This window comes from Vigna unguiculata, chromosome 3 (assembly GCF_037176805.1).
Source record: "Vigna unguiculata cultivar grain cowpea cultivar isolate G323 ecotype 2 chromosome 3, ASM3717680v1, whole genome shotgun sequence".
Classification (NCBI taxonomy): domain Eukaryota; kingdom Viridiplantae; phylum Streptophyta; class Magnoliopsida; order Fabales; family Fabaceae; genus Vigna; species Vigna unguiculata.
The window spans coordinates 6,859,902-6,876,363 of NC_140794.1; the positions used below are offsets into that span (position 1 = coordinate 6,859,902).

General features: G+C 31.4%; 1 protein-coding gene across 4 annotated transcripts; it reads left to right on the top strand.

The window, feature by feature from the left end:
- The first annotated feature begins 567 nt into the window (after window positions 1–567).
- LOC114178527 (ultraviolet-B receptor UVR8-like) lies at window positions 568–5,355 on the top strand. Of its 4 annotated transcripts, none has more exons than XM_085670672.1 (7): window positions 568–586; window positions 2,446–2,485; window positions 2,604–2,885; window positions 2,974–3,323; window positions 3,427–3,828; window positions 4,180–4,564; window positions 4,836–5,355. In XM_085670672.1, exons 3-7 carry the CDS (start codon window positions 2,661–2,663, stop codon window positions 5,076–5,078), a joined length of 1,605 nt encoding a protein of 534 aa, XP_085526798.1. In that variant the 5' UTR covers window positions 568–586; window positions 2,446–2,485; window positions 2,604–2,660; the 3' UTR covers window positions 5,079–5,355. The 4 variants fall into 4 exon arrangements, with proteins under 4 accessions (XP_085526798.1, XP_027920295.2, XP_085526797.1 ...); XM_028064494.2 differs by lacking the exon at window positions 568–586 and adding an exon at window positions 1,566–1,811; XM_085670671.1 differs by lacking the exon at window positions 568–586 and having other exon boundaries at window positions 1,579–2,485.
- The last annotated feature ends 11,107 nt before the right edge of the window (window positions 5,356–16,462 follow it).

Consider the following 16,462-nt stretch of genomic DNA (forward strand, 5'->3'; position numbering starts at 1 on the left):
ACAACAGAATAAAAGTCTCTAAATAACCTAATTTTCACCTACACTCCCCACAAATTAAAACATCTCTGAGTGATAATGACACCTGAGTATATAAATTAGAGTATTGTGGTAAGTGTAAAATAAAAATACAAAAAGACAATGTTTTCTTCCTTATTTGACTAATACCTATATGTTATAACAAATTCTATAGTTACGAAAATATAATAGAAGAGATAATTCTTGAAAATCCCATCCTTATCCAAAATTCTTTAAAATTTTTGAAATAGAAATAAGATGCAAAATAATTTATTTGAATTTATAAAAAGAGCAAAACTTTACCCTAAATATTCTCCTAGATATTCGGAGATATACTTTCAAGTGGATTTATCGAATTTGTTATAACTGAATAATAACAATTATATTAGAGTCAAAAACTTAGAAATATATATTCGTGTCATGATAGTACTAATACTTTCATCTTATTATCCAATTTAATATTTATATTCAATCATTTTTCTATTTCTTACTGATTTGTATTGAAGAATTTGTAGGTCGATTTCATCACCAGTAACTCTGTGGATCTTTATCAATTCAATTATCTTCAGAGGTAAATATTATCAATCTCTGGAGCAAACTCTACTTTCTAGGAATATCTAAAAAAAATAGAAGAATGATTAAAGAAGTCAATTTTTTCTTCAAAAATTATTTTTTTTAAATAATTAAGATATCGTATGCGTAATAAATAAGAATTAATTAATAAATAATATAAAACATTAATACTGCTTTGCTTTTTTGTCTCCCGTTTTTTCTTTAAAATTCTCCTGAAGTCGTGCATCACTTCCATAAAAAAAAATTACGTCAGTTACAATATTGGTTAATTCTTCAGGCGAAAGTTTTATCAATTAAAAGTATTATTAACTTTTAACTTTTTTAAAATTTTGTGACTTAATCCACTAATCAATTCCATTGAAGATCGAAAATTTTCTAACTTAACTCAAATTTTCTATATGAGAAGATATATTACAGTATTTTATTTTTGTGATTCCTACGTGATATATTATCACTTTTCTACTCTTTATGTAAACTCCATTCTTTTAAGATGCACAATTATAATTTTTTTTATCCTAATTGAACCGTTTAGTGTGCTATATATGTGTCTAATATTATGATGGTAAAGTAAATGATTTAATCAACATAACCAATTTCAAGTTGCACGTATTCTTATTCCATATATTTGAATTTTATTTTAGTTTGAAGAAGATATTAGTAACAAAATCAGGTAAGAAAAGTTAAGATTTAACAAACTTTAACAAACGTGATTATTTGGTTTTATCATCTCTAAACTGTTCTGTTGCAATAATATCATATATAATGTGTAATTAAATAAGTATTTTTTTTACTCTTTTCAAATATTGTCATATGTTACTATATACTGTATATACTGTATACTATAATATACTATAATACTAATTAAAAATAATCTCTTCTCAAAGTATCAATTAAGAAAAAAAAAAATGACTGCTACGTAACGGTAGCGTGTAGCGACACCTCATCGTCATCATCATCTCTTCTTCATCAGAAAGCATATAAGAGCGCTGGACATAGAAAAGAGAGACCCCTCCATTTGAGGAACCTTAAAATTATTGATTCTTCCAGTCACTCCCATAAACCATACAAAACTTCGAGTCTCTCTCTCTGATTTTCACCTCTACGCCATTCCATCACATACCAAAATTTTCTTTGTTTCGTCAAAAAACGTGATAACCCTCTGTACAATTCTCCACCGATGGTGAACACTCAATTTGAGGAATTGTTGTTGACCCCTCTCATAAGTAATGACCTTTTTCACGTGTCTCTGCTTCGATCTATATCGATCATAATGAATTCCATTCACCCAAAACTTGTTTACCATGTTTTATATTCCGTTTCCCTTGATTCTTTATTCTTTTTAATTTTTTGGTTTCCTCTTTTCATGTTTGCGTATCCAACAAGTGTACTTGTTCATTGGGTTACTTGTGCTTCCCTGATCTGGGAAAGTAAAAAAGAAAGGAATTTTGGTTTCTGCATGGAGAAGGTTATTTTAAAATTTGATTCGTTTTGGTTGGGATGATCAACCTTTTATTACTAGCGATTTTTTCAACTTCGATCAGGAAATTCTTTTTTTTTTTTTTTGTATGATTGTAGAATATCCCATCATCTGGGAATAGTATACTTATCAAAGTTTTCTTCTTTGGGTTCCTTCTCCTTAATTTCACCCTCTATTTCAACCGCTCCTGATTTTTTAGTATGGTGTCTATGAAAAGTAAAATCTATTTGTCTTTCTGATCATCTTTAGTTTCATGACTAAATGCTTTCTTTCTTGTGTCTTTGATTTATAGGGCGATTGTAAATGAAGACAAATAATTATGTAATTCAGCTGTATTTAAAAAAAACTGTCACTTTTATAAGCATGTTTTTTCTTTGTAGGTTTGAGGCCTGAGATTTGCTAGTCAAATACATTCTTGAGGTACATGCTTGTTGCAAATTAGAACAATGTGTAGAGTTTCAAATGTTATAAACTGAGAAACTGGAATTAATTAACATTAACATAGTAATACATTTACGCATATTTTCATAATTCCCAGAACTGTTAGATCCTCTCTTCTGCTGTGTTTGGGCACTGTATAGAGTTAGCAGTGCCCATGGATGCCACTACCAGTGGAACCCCAACTATCCAATACCATAACATCCCAGATCAGCCAATTACCACCATTGTTGCCACACAATTGCCTACACTTCAACGGGAGCAACGACATTGCTTTGGGGATTCCAGTCCAGGAGAGTTTCCCTTGTCTGCTAATCCTTCCATTGTTCTTCATCTCCTTACATCATACGACTTGTACGCTCAAGACCTTGCTAAACTTGAGGCAAGTGATGTCTATTTTGCGGGTTTTTTAGTTGTTAATTGAAAGTACTAATTCCAGCACTGCCTGTTTCATATCTGATGTGGTGTAGGCAACATGCTCCTTCTTCAAGCAGCCAGCAAAGATTGAGCCCGATTTCGATTTGTCCTTGTCAGAGCTTGCTGCATTAGACATGTGCCAGAAAAGAGCCATTTTTAAGCCAATGACGACTGAACAACAGCAATATTTGAAGCAAAGATGTGGTGGTTCTTGGAAATTGGTTCTGAGGTTTTTGATGGCTGGAGAAGCATGTTGCCGAAGGGAGAAATCACAGGCAATAGCAGGTCCTGGTCATAGCATTGCTGTGACATCAAAAGGGCTTGTGTATTCATTTGGGTCCAATAATTTCGGCCAGCTTGGGCATGGCACCACTAGAGAGGAATGGAAACCTCGACCAATTAGGTTGGAGCATTAGTTAGGACATTCCACAGTTCTTATATCTTATTCTGCAAACATATAAAGTAAACTTGTTGAATTAAAGTTAACTGAACTCTTTGTGGTGCAGAGCTTTGCATGGCATCCGAATTATACAAGCTACTACTGCGACTAGGAGGACAATGCTGATCAGTGATTCAGGGCAGGTTTATGCCTTTGGGAAAGAATCTTTTGGTGAGGCTGAAATTGGAATTCATGGATCTAAAATGGTTACAACTCCACAGTTAGTTGATTCTTTGAAAAACATATTTGTTGTGCAAGCTGCAATTGGAAACTTTTTCACTGCTGTGTTGTCAAGAGAAGGGAGGGTTTATACTTTTTCATGGGGTAATGATGGCAAACTCTGTCACAATACTGATCCAAATGATGTTGAACCCCGTCCTTTATTAGGAGCTCTGGAACACATACCAGTAGTGCAAATAGCTGCTGGATTCTGCTACCTGCTTTGTTTGGCTTGTCAACCCAGTGGAATGTGAGCACCGGATTTATCTCATTTCCTTAACTGTTCCATCTTTTTCAACAACAATCGAGATAGAAGTTCTATCTTATGATGCTAATTAGGCACTCTTCTACGCTTAATTTTTTTTACGCATATTGATGCGGTTAGAGTGTGAAGAGATTTTTTTTGTATGTTATGATTTATTCCTTTGCCTACATATTTTAGCATCAGAAGTCCACATCTTCCAAGATTATGAAAGTTTTAACCATTGCTGATTTTTTTATTTTTAACTTACGTAGACTGGTTTTTGCATTTCATATCATTTTATTTAATAACTATCTTTATGTTTATTGATTATGTGATCCTTATCTGAAATCTTAATAGGTCAGTGTACTCGGTTGGGTGTGGTTTGGGTGGGAAGCTTGGACATGGCTCAAAAACTGATGAGAAGTTTCCTCGTCTGATCGAACAGTTTCAGCTGTTAAACCTTAAGCCGATGGTGGTTGCAGCTGGTGCGTGGCATGCAGCTGTGGTGGGGCAGGATGGCCGTATTTGCACATGGGGGTGGGGTCGTTATGGCTGCCTGGGTCATGGTAATGAAGAATGTGAATCTGTACCTAAGGTGGTGGAAGGGTTGAGAGATGTCAAAGCAGTTCATGTTGCTACAGGAGATTACACCACCTTTGTAGTGGCTGATAATGGTGATGTGTATTCATTTGGTTGTGGAGAATCTGCTAATCTTGGCCATATCCCCGAGAATCATGAGGAGGTCTGCTTTCTTATGCCTTTCACTCTATTTGATTTGTTTGCCTTTATTGAAAGGAAGTCACTTTCGTTTGATTTTTGTGCAATCATATGATGAACTGGCTTGCGGTTTCTGTTTTGAAAGAATTAGAATTTTCAGTTTCAGAATGTAGCTTCTAATTTATGCTAAATCTGAATGACAATACTGAATTCAAAGTGCAAAGTGAACTCTGAATTCTGTATTGGTGACTAGAGTGCATTGTATTAAATTTAACCTTATGTTTGTTGTTGTGCAGGGAGACATGCACGCAAATGTGTTAAGTCCAAAGCTTGTGACTTCAATGAAAGAGATGAATGAAAAAGTGGTGCAGATTAGTCTGACGAATTCCGTATATTGGAATGCTCATACCTTAGCCATAACTGAATCAGGGAAGTTGTATGGCTTTGGGGCTGGGGACAAAGGACAACTAGGCGTTGAGCTTGGTGCCAACCAGACTGAAAGAGGAAAGCCAGAGCAGCTTCATATTGATCTTCGTTAACTATGTGTGCTGGTGTACACCCAATTCTTTATACCATCTCATCCTCTAATTTATGCTTACCATGCACAGTATTTAGTGTTTCAATCTCTTCTTCATTATGTAAATGCATCCACAAGTTCCAAGCTAGGCATCAGATGATAGGGGCCTCTTAATCTTAGGCTTCAACTAGATTATGATACTTGAAAATGGTGAAGGTTTACATACTCTTCATTTTTCTTGACTTTTATCATTTGTTTAGATCAAGTTGGTTAAGTTTATTAATTTGCGATTCACTTGACATCACTGACTTCTTATTTTAATGTTTATAGGTAAGAGGGGTACTTCTTCTTTTGGTAAGAGCCAACTTGTTTTATATTTTTTTATTATATATTCAAAACTATAATTTTTTATGGATGACTTCAATTTTACATAAAAATGGCAGTGAAGAGGGAGAATGGGAATAGTGGTTCTGAGTGAGGATTAACTCTTAGATCTGGAGAGTTTTGGGATATATTTGGCTGTCTTTAGAAATAAATTACGATAAAGTTTTAGTTAAAAATTTATTCATGCAAGACTTTAATTGTTTTTATAAACTCAGTTGTAGATACGGAGACCAGGGATGGATGTGAATTTGACTATTTTATATTCGTTTTCATTTTCATTCTTATTTTCATAATTATGGGGATAAAATTTGTCTCATACACATTCTTAAAAGCTGAGTTTGTTTTATATACATTCTTAGAAAATGGGTATATTCTTATTACATTTTTAAATATTAATTAGATAATTTTTTTACAAAATTTAAAAATCACGAAAAAGGTATTCTAAAGTTTTTAATGTTAAGAGAATATACTTTTTTTAATTTTAAATATTAAAAATTATAATTAAATAAAAGCATTAAATAATTATAAAAATATGTGTCTTAGAAGAATAAAAACAAAAATTAGAAAAATCAAAACAAAAGTAAATGTAAATATAATTCTTTTATGTTATTTAATAAATTATAGATGTTTTTGTTAAAAATATGTATATATGTATGTATATATAATTTTTCTCTTATCTAATATAAAATATCAAAACTATTATTTATGTATGTTTTTAATATAGAATTTGATTAAAAATCGAAACAAATTTGTATAACCAGATCAACACTAATTATAAATTTAAAGACATCTTTAATATTTGGAAAAGCCACGTTGGAGAGAGTGGTCCAATTGGAATTGTGATTTCTAATATTCTTCTCTTATCCAAACAGTGACTTGGATGAGATTTCCACCTCATATTCCCCTTTCTTGTCACTTACCGTGATTTTTTTTTTCACATTCCTAAGCCTTTTTTTTTGTTGATGTAAAAGGAATTGAAGGAGTGAAAAAAAAAAAGTTGCTTGTTTGAAGTGATAAGGTGAAAAAAAGAAAAAGAAAAAGAGGGAAATTTAAATGATTATATCTTTCATTGGAAGAAAAATAAAAGTTTGTGATGAAGTATTATTATTTATTATTGTTATACTTTTGTCTTTATTTTGTGTATTTTTCACTAAATAAAATAAAATAAAAACATAATGAAACATCCAAAAAATACTATATTTACCTGTAATTAATATATATATATATATATATATATATATATATATATATTCTTAGTAAATTAATTCCCTCTTCCTAAATATTTAGATACATTACTAAAATTTAAATTAAAACATATAATGTAAATATCCTTCTTCTACTAAAGTTGATTCATGTTAAGCTTTTTTACATGTTACTACATTTGTTTTTGTGTTATAACATGATCATCTTAGTTAACTCAAACCACAAATCATATAACAAAGGGTAAATTAATGTTTCAAAATTTCACATTCATGGGTAGCATAAAAAAATTATATATATAATCTCACAATTTATAAAATTCATTTACATCTCATCCATATATTCAATTCATTCACTATACATTTGTATACACATAGGCCTCACATTTATATATACACACACAATAAGGAATATCTATTGATGTCTTTTAGAAAATCTATATTTGATATATCCTAGAGACACACACATAACACACAACGAGTCTCTCAGGATTATAATCACAGTCTTGATTAGTTAAGGAAAATTTAAAGTATATCTATATCTAGACCTCAACATATGTTTTGATTATACAATAAACTTCTTTTTTTTTAATTTCTTATCACTCCTTTGTCTATGTAACTTAAACTATGAAGGAAACATGAGATCATTGTAATATTGGTGCATACACTTAATACCTCCCACCACCACTAGTATTCACATACCATCCATGTTGTGACTTTAACTTTCATATATTTCATTCATGTATATCTTAAACATATATTCTTATTCATATACATTTGAACTCAAATAATATTTTTCATCATACATTTCAATTTTTTCATCTCTTCGTACACATCATCAATTACATATTTTTTCACACACTCATATCAATTTTATTATTCAAAATCCTATATTCCAACATAAAATAAAAACTAACAAATTTAGATTCACCACTCATCACACTATAATGATATTAAAGTATAAAAGGTGATAAAGTTTACTAATCTAGTGAAATATAAACAATTTTAGCATTTAGAAATATTTAAAAGGATGTTTCTTTTTCAAAGTTTATAAAATATTGTCTTGTTTGTTAGCATTCTTCTTGCTCATCTATTAGGCAATGTCTAAATTCATCTAGCCGTTATTCTCCTTGCTCACCCAAAAGTTTCCTCATCCAACAATTTTTTAGTTACAAACAAATTTCACTTAATTGAATTTCGTTTAACGATTCTATGATTGTCTAACAACTAAACTTCTCATGTTTTCAATTAAATGAATTTCATTGGATGAAAAGAATAGTTATCCAAAGACTATCCATAAAACATATTTGCATTTATTTTAAGATTGAGCTTAAAACTTACAATTTTAGCCGATTCCGATTGCTTTAGGTTCCAAAATCAACTATCACAACATTCATTTCAAACTTAGTCTATCATTTATTTCAAACTCCATAATCAAGCAATACACAATCATTCTACATTTTCAACCAATTACAATCGAGTTCTCATTTCTTAAAGATTAACTTAACATTCATGCTGATAAAAAAAAAAATCTTAATATCCATCATTAACTTGCTTACAAAAAATTAAAATATCAAACTTTTTCTTACCTAAAAATCTAGCTATTCCAACAAAACTCTAATAGTCCTTGATTCACATAGAAGCTGAAGCCTACCTATAAGTAAAATCTTTCTTAATACACTGAAGAGATCACTACAACCCTAGAATAAGAGATATTCATTTTTATCTATCAAACTACACATGCAAGCAAATAGCTTAGGATTGTAAATTACCGAAGGAATAAAAGAAGAAAGAGAAATTTACTCTAAATGAAGTTTTGATTAGATATATAACTTTTATTCTTTACTAGCTTCACTATGGTAGGTTTGAAAAAAAAAAAATCAAAAGCCAATTTAATCCGTTCAACCGTTTTTTAACAAGTTGAAATCACTTAAAATGTTTTTTTTTTTTCATTTCTATCAGGGATACATATTTCAATATGTTGTTAACATAGTGAAATTAATTGCTAATAAATGTTCCAAGATTTTAACAAATTGAATTAATTAAAATGTTTAGAAGAATCCTAAAGACATTGGTTTTACTATTTTTTTCATGTAAAACTTAAATAATTAAGTCTATTAATTAAATCAATATAAATGCATGTAATATATTTCATAAAGACAAAATTGTCCTCTGAAAATTTTAAGCATTATATACAAATAAGTATTTTAGAACTTTTAAGGTTTTTGTTGGAAGTTTAGGTAATTAATTTTTTTATATCGTTAGATTTATGTATTTATAATTAATAATTTCAGACATTGAAATATTATTTTTTTTAATACACGGATTTTGTTAAACTAATATGAATATCATAAAAGGTTATCAAGTTAGAGAAAAGAAATTAAATGAAATCTTAAATTGATACTTTAATTTTTTTTTTGTAAATTTTTTATATGTTTAACACTATTTTTTGTGGTTTTTCTATTAATTTATTTGTTTAATTATATTTTAATTTTTAGCAACATTAAAATAGAATTATTTTATTATTTAATAGTTTTTTTTTGTTTTTTAAATAAAATAAAACTACACTGATGATTATTATGTCAGATTTTATTTATTATTACACTTAAATATGAACTTTTACAAAATTCATTGTATATTAGATATCCTTAACCAGTATACTGGTTAGCAAGACCCAAATATTTAAGTATGCTTTGTTATAAGATTAATAGCATTTTAACTCATTAAAGTGAGATGTTAACTGATTGAATTTTTCTTGTCCTTCTCCAAATAACTTTTTTTTTATTCTTCTTTATCATGACTATGTCAAGTTTGGATTACCCTCCCATGCTTTAAGGAGACATTGTTGAACTAGGAAATCACACATCTTCGGCAAGTATAATAAAAAATTATTCAATCTAGTGAGTTTTCTAACATCATACTTTGCATAAGTTATGATGATTGATAAATCAACATTCATCGTATAAGTTTGTTATAAATATAACTAAACAAGTTTAATGTGAGATAGTCTATCTTACTTTAATAAGTTTTGATTACTGTCAGTTATAAGTATTTTATCCATGTATAAATACTTTCTTTTTACTTTTGTGCAACAGTAACACAATTAGTAAAGTTTTTCTTCTCGCAGCTTCTCATTGCCTTTTTTTTCCTATTCTCTGTTTTGCTTCTGTATTCACACATTTCCTCTCCCGAGACATCAATTGTTGATCATTACCATGAAGATGAAATTCTGATATGGTATCAGAGCTCTTCGTAGGAAGAGCTCTGTTGCGCCATCTCTGATTGATTCTTTCTCTTCTGGATTCTTCGTCTTTTTCTTCGATTCTTGCCCTAGATTCTTGTCGAAGAGCTTTGCTTCTCCTTTATCTTCTTTCATCGATGGCAGAAGAAAAGATTCAAGCCACATCTGTGGATAGTTGCTTGTACATTCACCCTAGCGAAAATCCAGCCACTTGTCTCGTTTCTCCAGTTCTTGATGGTAACAATTACCATTCTTGGAGCAGAGCGATGGAGACTGCGTTAAGCGCAAAGAATAAGCTGGAGTTTGTGGACGGGACATTGTCTGAACCAAAAAGGGAAGATAAAGATTATGCTTCTTGGAGAAGATGCAACAAGATGGTGGTTTCTTGGATTATTCACTCGGTTTCTGAACAAATTCGTCAAAGTGTGTTGTGGATGGAAAATGCGGAGGACATCTGGAATGATTTAAGGTCCAGATACTTCCAAGGAAATTTGTTTCGCATCTCTGAATTGAAGGCTAACGCTGCTGCCCTTAAACAGGGCGACCTTACTATCACAGAGTACTTTACCAAGCTACGTATCATGTGGGACGAGTTGGACAATTTTCGCCCCGACCCTGTGTGTTCCTGCAAGGAGAAGTGTCCATGTGGAGTTCTTTCCCTAATTTGTCAACGAAAGAGAGAGGACCAGGCTATGCAGTTTCTGAACGGGTTGAATGATCAATACTCTAATGTGAAGTCTCATGTTCTGTTAATGGAGCCCATACCTACCATAGCCAAGATTTTCTCTTATGTGTTGCAGCAGGAGAGGCAACTCAATGGAGACGCTGTCCAGAATGAGTCCAAAGTTAACAATGTTAGCTCCATAAATTCTGTCAATTCCAATGCTTGTCATTTTTGTGGGCGTCCAGGACACGCAGAGGCTGTATGCTATAGAAAACATGGGTTTCCTGGTCAAGAAAACAAAAATAAGGGCAAGAAGATGTGTGTGCATTGTGGAAGAACAGGTCATACTGTGGATAATTGTTACAGGAAACACGGGTTTCCTCCTGGGTTCAAATCCAATAATTCAAGGGTAGCTGTTGGGAATAGTGCGAATAGCATTGAAGCTGTACGAGAAAATGCCAATGAGAATGCAGGAAATGGTTTTGGAGTGCCACACAATTCTGACAGTACTGGTGATCTGAAACTTTCACAACAGCAATATCGAACCCTTTTGAAGATGATACAGAAGTCTGAGACTGATGGTAACATTGAACCCACAAATAATCAAGTTAGCTCCATCAACACTTGTGTGAACGGTAAGCTTGGAGGTAAAGTCTTTACGGTTAACAGCTTTAATAGAGATAAAAGTTGTTGGATCCTTGACTCTGGTGCAACAGATCATGTATCCTGTTGCATAGATAATTTTCTGTCTTGCTATCCTGTCATTCCTGTCATGGTTAAACTGCCTAATGGAAGGAATGTTAGGGCTACTCACAAAGGAGTTGTTAAAATTAGTGAAAAACTTTTTCTTCAAGATGTTTTATACATTCCAGACTTTAACTACAACCTTATTTCTGTATCACGGTTGGTTTCCAACCACAATTTTGAACTAATTTTCTTTTCAAAATATTGTATAATTCAGGACATAAAGACCAAAGAGAGGATTGGTATAGTTGATGTTGACGCTGGATTATATGTTGTTAGTTTGGAAAATACTGATTCTTGCTGCCTGAATGTTACTTCTCTTCATGATGATGCTGATATATGGCATTTAAGGATGGGACATTTATCTGCTGGCAGACTTGAAATAATGAAGAGGCAATATCGTTTTATTAGTAGTAGAAATGATTTTGTTTGTAACACTTGCCATCTGGCAAAACAGAGAAAACTTCCCTTTGTTAATAGCAAATCTAGGGCTGAGTGCCAATTTGACTTGATTCATGTGGATATATGGGGACCTTGTCCCAGTGTTTCAATGAATGGAAATAGGTATTTTTTGACCATTGTTGACGACTACACACGTTATACTTGGGTAATTCTCTTGAAAAATAAATCTGAAGCTAGGAATTGCTTGATTAATTTTATCGAACTTGTGATGACTCAATTTGAGAAAGTAGTTAAATGCATAAGATCTGATAACGGTATGGAATTTAAAATGGATAGTTTTTATGCTTCCCGTGGCATCATTCATCAAACCACTTGTGTTGAGACACCCGAGCAAAATGCCATAGCTGAAAGAAAGCATCAACACATTCTTAATGTGGCTAGAGCTTTACTCTTTCAAGGAAACTTATGTGAACAGTTTTGGTGTTTTGCTGTGAAACATGCTGTTTATCTCATAAATAGAATTCCCACTCCATATCTTAATAATGTTTCACCTTATGAAAAATTGTATGATAAGTTGAGTGACATTTCTGATATTAAAGTGTTTGGTTGTTTATGTTATACCGGTACTCTTACTGCACAGAGGAAGAAACTTGATCCTAGAGCCAGTCCTGGATTGTTTTTAGGATATAAGCCCAACACAAAGGGATATTTAGTTTTTAATTTGAAAAATCACAGTGTCACTATATCCAGAAATGTGCTTTTCTATGAAACTGTTTTTCCCTATAGGAAACGTGATGATGACAATGAGGATAGACAACAACTTCCCTTACCTATGTACAACAGTTTTGATTACTGTGGTGACAGTGAAGCTCCTCTGTCAGATGGAGACCAATCAGCTGCTGATAAAGATCCAAGCACCAGTTCAGACTTTATTCAGGAAGACACTCACACCACACGGGTTAGAAATCTGCCTTCCTATCTTAAGGATTATGAGGTAACTATCAACTCTGCTAGCAATAAAAACGTTTTAAGTAGCAAGTATCCTATCTCCTCTTTCATGCGTTATGACAAACTGTCTTTGAGTTTTAAAAATGTTGTTAATTCCATTGATGCTGACCGTGAACCAGGAAGCTATAATGAAGCCTGTAAACATTCTTATTGGATAGAAGCCATGCATAATGAGATTAGTGCTTTAGAAAGTAATAATACCTGGACTGTCACTACTTTGCCACAAAGTAAGATTGCTATAGGGTGTAGGTGGGTTTATAAAATCAAAAGGAAGGCTGATGGGAGCATAGATAGATACAAGGCTAGGCTTGTTGCTAAGGGTTATACCCAGTTAGAGGGTCTAGATTTTCTTGACACCTTTTCCCCTGTAGCCAAACTTACCACTATTAGACTTTTACTTTCTATTGCTGCTGTGAATGACTGGCACCTTAAGCAGTTAGATGTGAATAATGCATTCTTGCATGGAGAATTGCATGAGGAAATTTATATGCAGGTTCCACCAGGTATGGACAGCAGTGCTGGACAGGTTTGCAAATTAAATAAGTCTCTTTATGGGCTAAGACAAGCCAGCAGACAATGGTATGAAAAACTGTCTTCTTTCCTTATCTTGCAAGGTTATGCTAGATCTAATGCTGATCACTCATTGTTTCTTAGACGTACTGACAATAGTATAACTATTGCATTAGTTTATGTGGATGACATAATTTTGGCTGGAAATGATGCAGTTGAGATAGAAAAGCTGACACACCTCCTTAATGAAACTTTCAAAATTAAAAACCTTGGAGATTTAACATATTTTCTTGGATTAGAGGTTGCTAGAAATAAAACAGGAATTCATTTGTGTCAAAGAAAATATGTTTTAGATCTTCTTGAAGATGCAGGAATGATGAACTGCGCTCCAGCCATCACTCCTATGAATCACAAGCTTGCTGCTGATATGGGAGACATCCTTCCTGATCCTTCTTCTTATAGAAGACTGATAGGGAAGCTTATATACCTGACAAATACACGACCCGATATCACCCATGCTGTCCAACATCTAAGCCAATTTGTTTCTGCACCAACTAGTATACATCAACAAGCTGCCATGAGAATCCTAAGGTATTTGAAGAAAACTCCAGGAAATGGTATCTTCCTTGCTGCCAACAGTGAAGCTCAATTGAAGGGGTATAGTGACTCAGACTGGGCTGGATGTGTAGAGACAAGAAAGTCTGTGACAGGTTACATTATATACTTTGGGAATTCTCCTGTTTCATGGCGTTCAAAGAAGCAGCCTACTGTTTCTAGAAGTTCAACTGAGGCTGAATATAGGGCCCTTGCTGCCACAACTTGTGAGATTCAATGGTTAAAATACCTACTTGATGATATTGGAATTAATCATAGGAGTCCTGCTGTCCTTTACTGCGATAATCAATCGGCTATCCAAATTGCATCTAATCAAGTCATGCACGAGAGAACTAAGCACATAGAGATAGATTGTCATATTGTGAGGGAAAAGATAAACAATGGATTGCTGAAGCTTCTGCCTGTGTCAAGCAAATCACAACTTGCTGACATTCTTACTAAGCCTTTGCCTCTTGTTGATTTCAATAGTATATGTTTCAAGCTGGGAATGTTAAACTTGTACTCCCAGCTTGAGGGGGGCTCTTACTTTAATAAGTTTTGATTACTGTCAGTTATAAGTATTTTATCCATGTATAAATACTTTCTTTTTACTTTTGTGCAACAGTAACACAATTAGTAAAGTTTTTCTTCTCGCAGCTTCTCATTGCCTTTTTTTTCCTATTCTCTGTTTTGCTTCTGTATTCACACATTTCCTCTCCCGAGACATCAATTGTTGATCATTACCATGAAGATGAAATTCTGATAGTCTATAACAAAAACATTATATAATAACAAAATTATCTACAAACAAAATACAAAGAAAGAGGGTGTGAAAGCACACATTGAAAATAATATGATTTAATTTAAGGATTAACATACTTCCACCTAAGTATATGATAAAATTCACTATAAATACAAATATTAAGATCAAAAGTTTTTCTCTTAATAAAATATCACAATCTTTACAATTTGTAACAACTTTAACTAAGTGATAATTACATGTTAAAGTGAAGATAAGGTTCCTATACTTGTAGGTAAGATTAACCTAAGTAACTTTAAGCACATGCTCATAGGACAAGTGGGCAATGCCCATGTCTGGTCACAAATAACAATAGAAGACACTCACAATTGGTGATGAACATAAGATACTTCAATCTTATTAGACATTATGGAAGACTTGGTATTAAGAATAAACAATGTTAGATGATCTACAAACCTTTAAGCATATTTTACTTAATCAATCACAACTATAGTTGCGTAGATGCAATGGCGGATTTCTTTGGGGGCAGGGAGGGCCGGCCCCTCCAAAATTTTGATTTTTTTTGAATTATATATATATATATATAATTCAAAAAATATAAAAATATATTTAAATATTTTTAATTTTTTTAAATTGTAAGTAATATATATTAGATATTAATAAAAATTTGATTTTTTATTTCTTTTATTTAATTATAATATTTAAAGTAAATAATAATAAAATATAAAATTAAATATAATAAAAAATAAAATATTCAGATTTAATTTTTTTTGTTTATATTTTTATTTAAAAATTGACACTAGGATTAAGTTAATTACACCAATAAAGTAAATCATCCATATTAAGAGTCTCAATTTTAATAAAAGATCATTGATCTATTTGGAGGAATTTAACGAAATATATCGTAAAAGACCGAATTACATAAGTTTTTCAAAAATCGGAACCAAATTGAGATTAAAAAAAAATTGGAGGACCAACTTAACATTGTTAAACGAAAGCATGAATCAAAAGAGTAATTAAACCAAATATTTATTAACATAATTTTTATTTACATTTTAATTGTCTTTTTAGTTTTTCATAAATTGTAATAATCTCTCACTCTCATATGTCTTCTTTTTTTTTTTCTAAAGAAAAAAAAGTTAGATATAAACTCATTATATTTCTCATTTATCCTTTTCCTTTCATGTCTCTTGTCTTACTTGATAATGAAAACATTATTTTTTTTATCTCATGAGCTTTTTGTATATTCATTTTTTTATGAATACAGAAAAAAATAATAATAATGTATTATGTATTAATAATAATGAATATATTTTTTTTAATAATTATGTGTCTTAATTTTTTATTAGATTATGATCAATTATTTTTTAGTATTATTTACAAAAAAGTATATTGATAAAGAATGGAAGAATAAATTAATTGTTTAAGAGTCATGAAAAGGAAATTATTGACTAAAACAAGATAGATTCTACCTCTTCATATATTATATTTTGAAACATTATACTAATGATAAAAAATGTTCAGTTAGAAAAGTCATTTTTTGAAGCGTTATACTAATGATCAAATATAATGATCTCAAAATTATATTACGTTGGCCCCTCCGACACTTTTGATCAAGATCCGCCACTGCGTAGTAGATGTAAGTAGTTGAAAATTTTAAATGTGTTTGAAAAACATTTGAGATGAAATACATTGTATAATTATGTAAAAAGGTAATTACTTATATGGTAACCTGACTTATTTATAGTATAACGTGAATGTTTTGTTATGAAACATTTTAAGAATAAAATATCGAGACTTCATTAATAAACCATGTAAATGAAAAATCAATAAAAATTCGTAAAGTTATGCAATAAGCTATTACTTTATTATAATACTAAATAAATTTTAATCATAACTC

Excerpts from the sequence above, each read along its gene's own strand:
- LOC114178527 (XM_085670672.1), top strand. The coding sequence starts at position 2,661 with ATGGATGCCACTACCAGTGGAACCCCAACTATCCAATACCATAACATC. Across the intron at positions 3,324-3,426 it reads TGGAAACCTCGACCAATTAG|AGCTTTGCATGGCATCCGAA; the intron begins GTTGGAGCATTA and ends TTTGTGGTGCAG. Across the intron at positions 3,829-4,179 it reads GCTTGTCAACCCAGTGGAAT|GTCAGTGTACTCGGTTGGGT; the intron begins GTGAGCACCGGA and ends AAATCTTAATAG.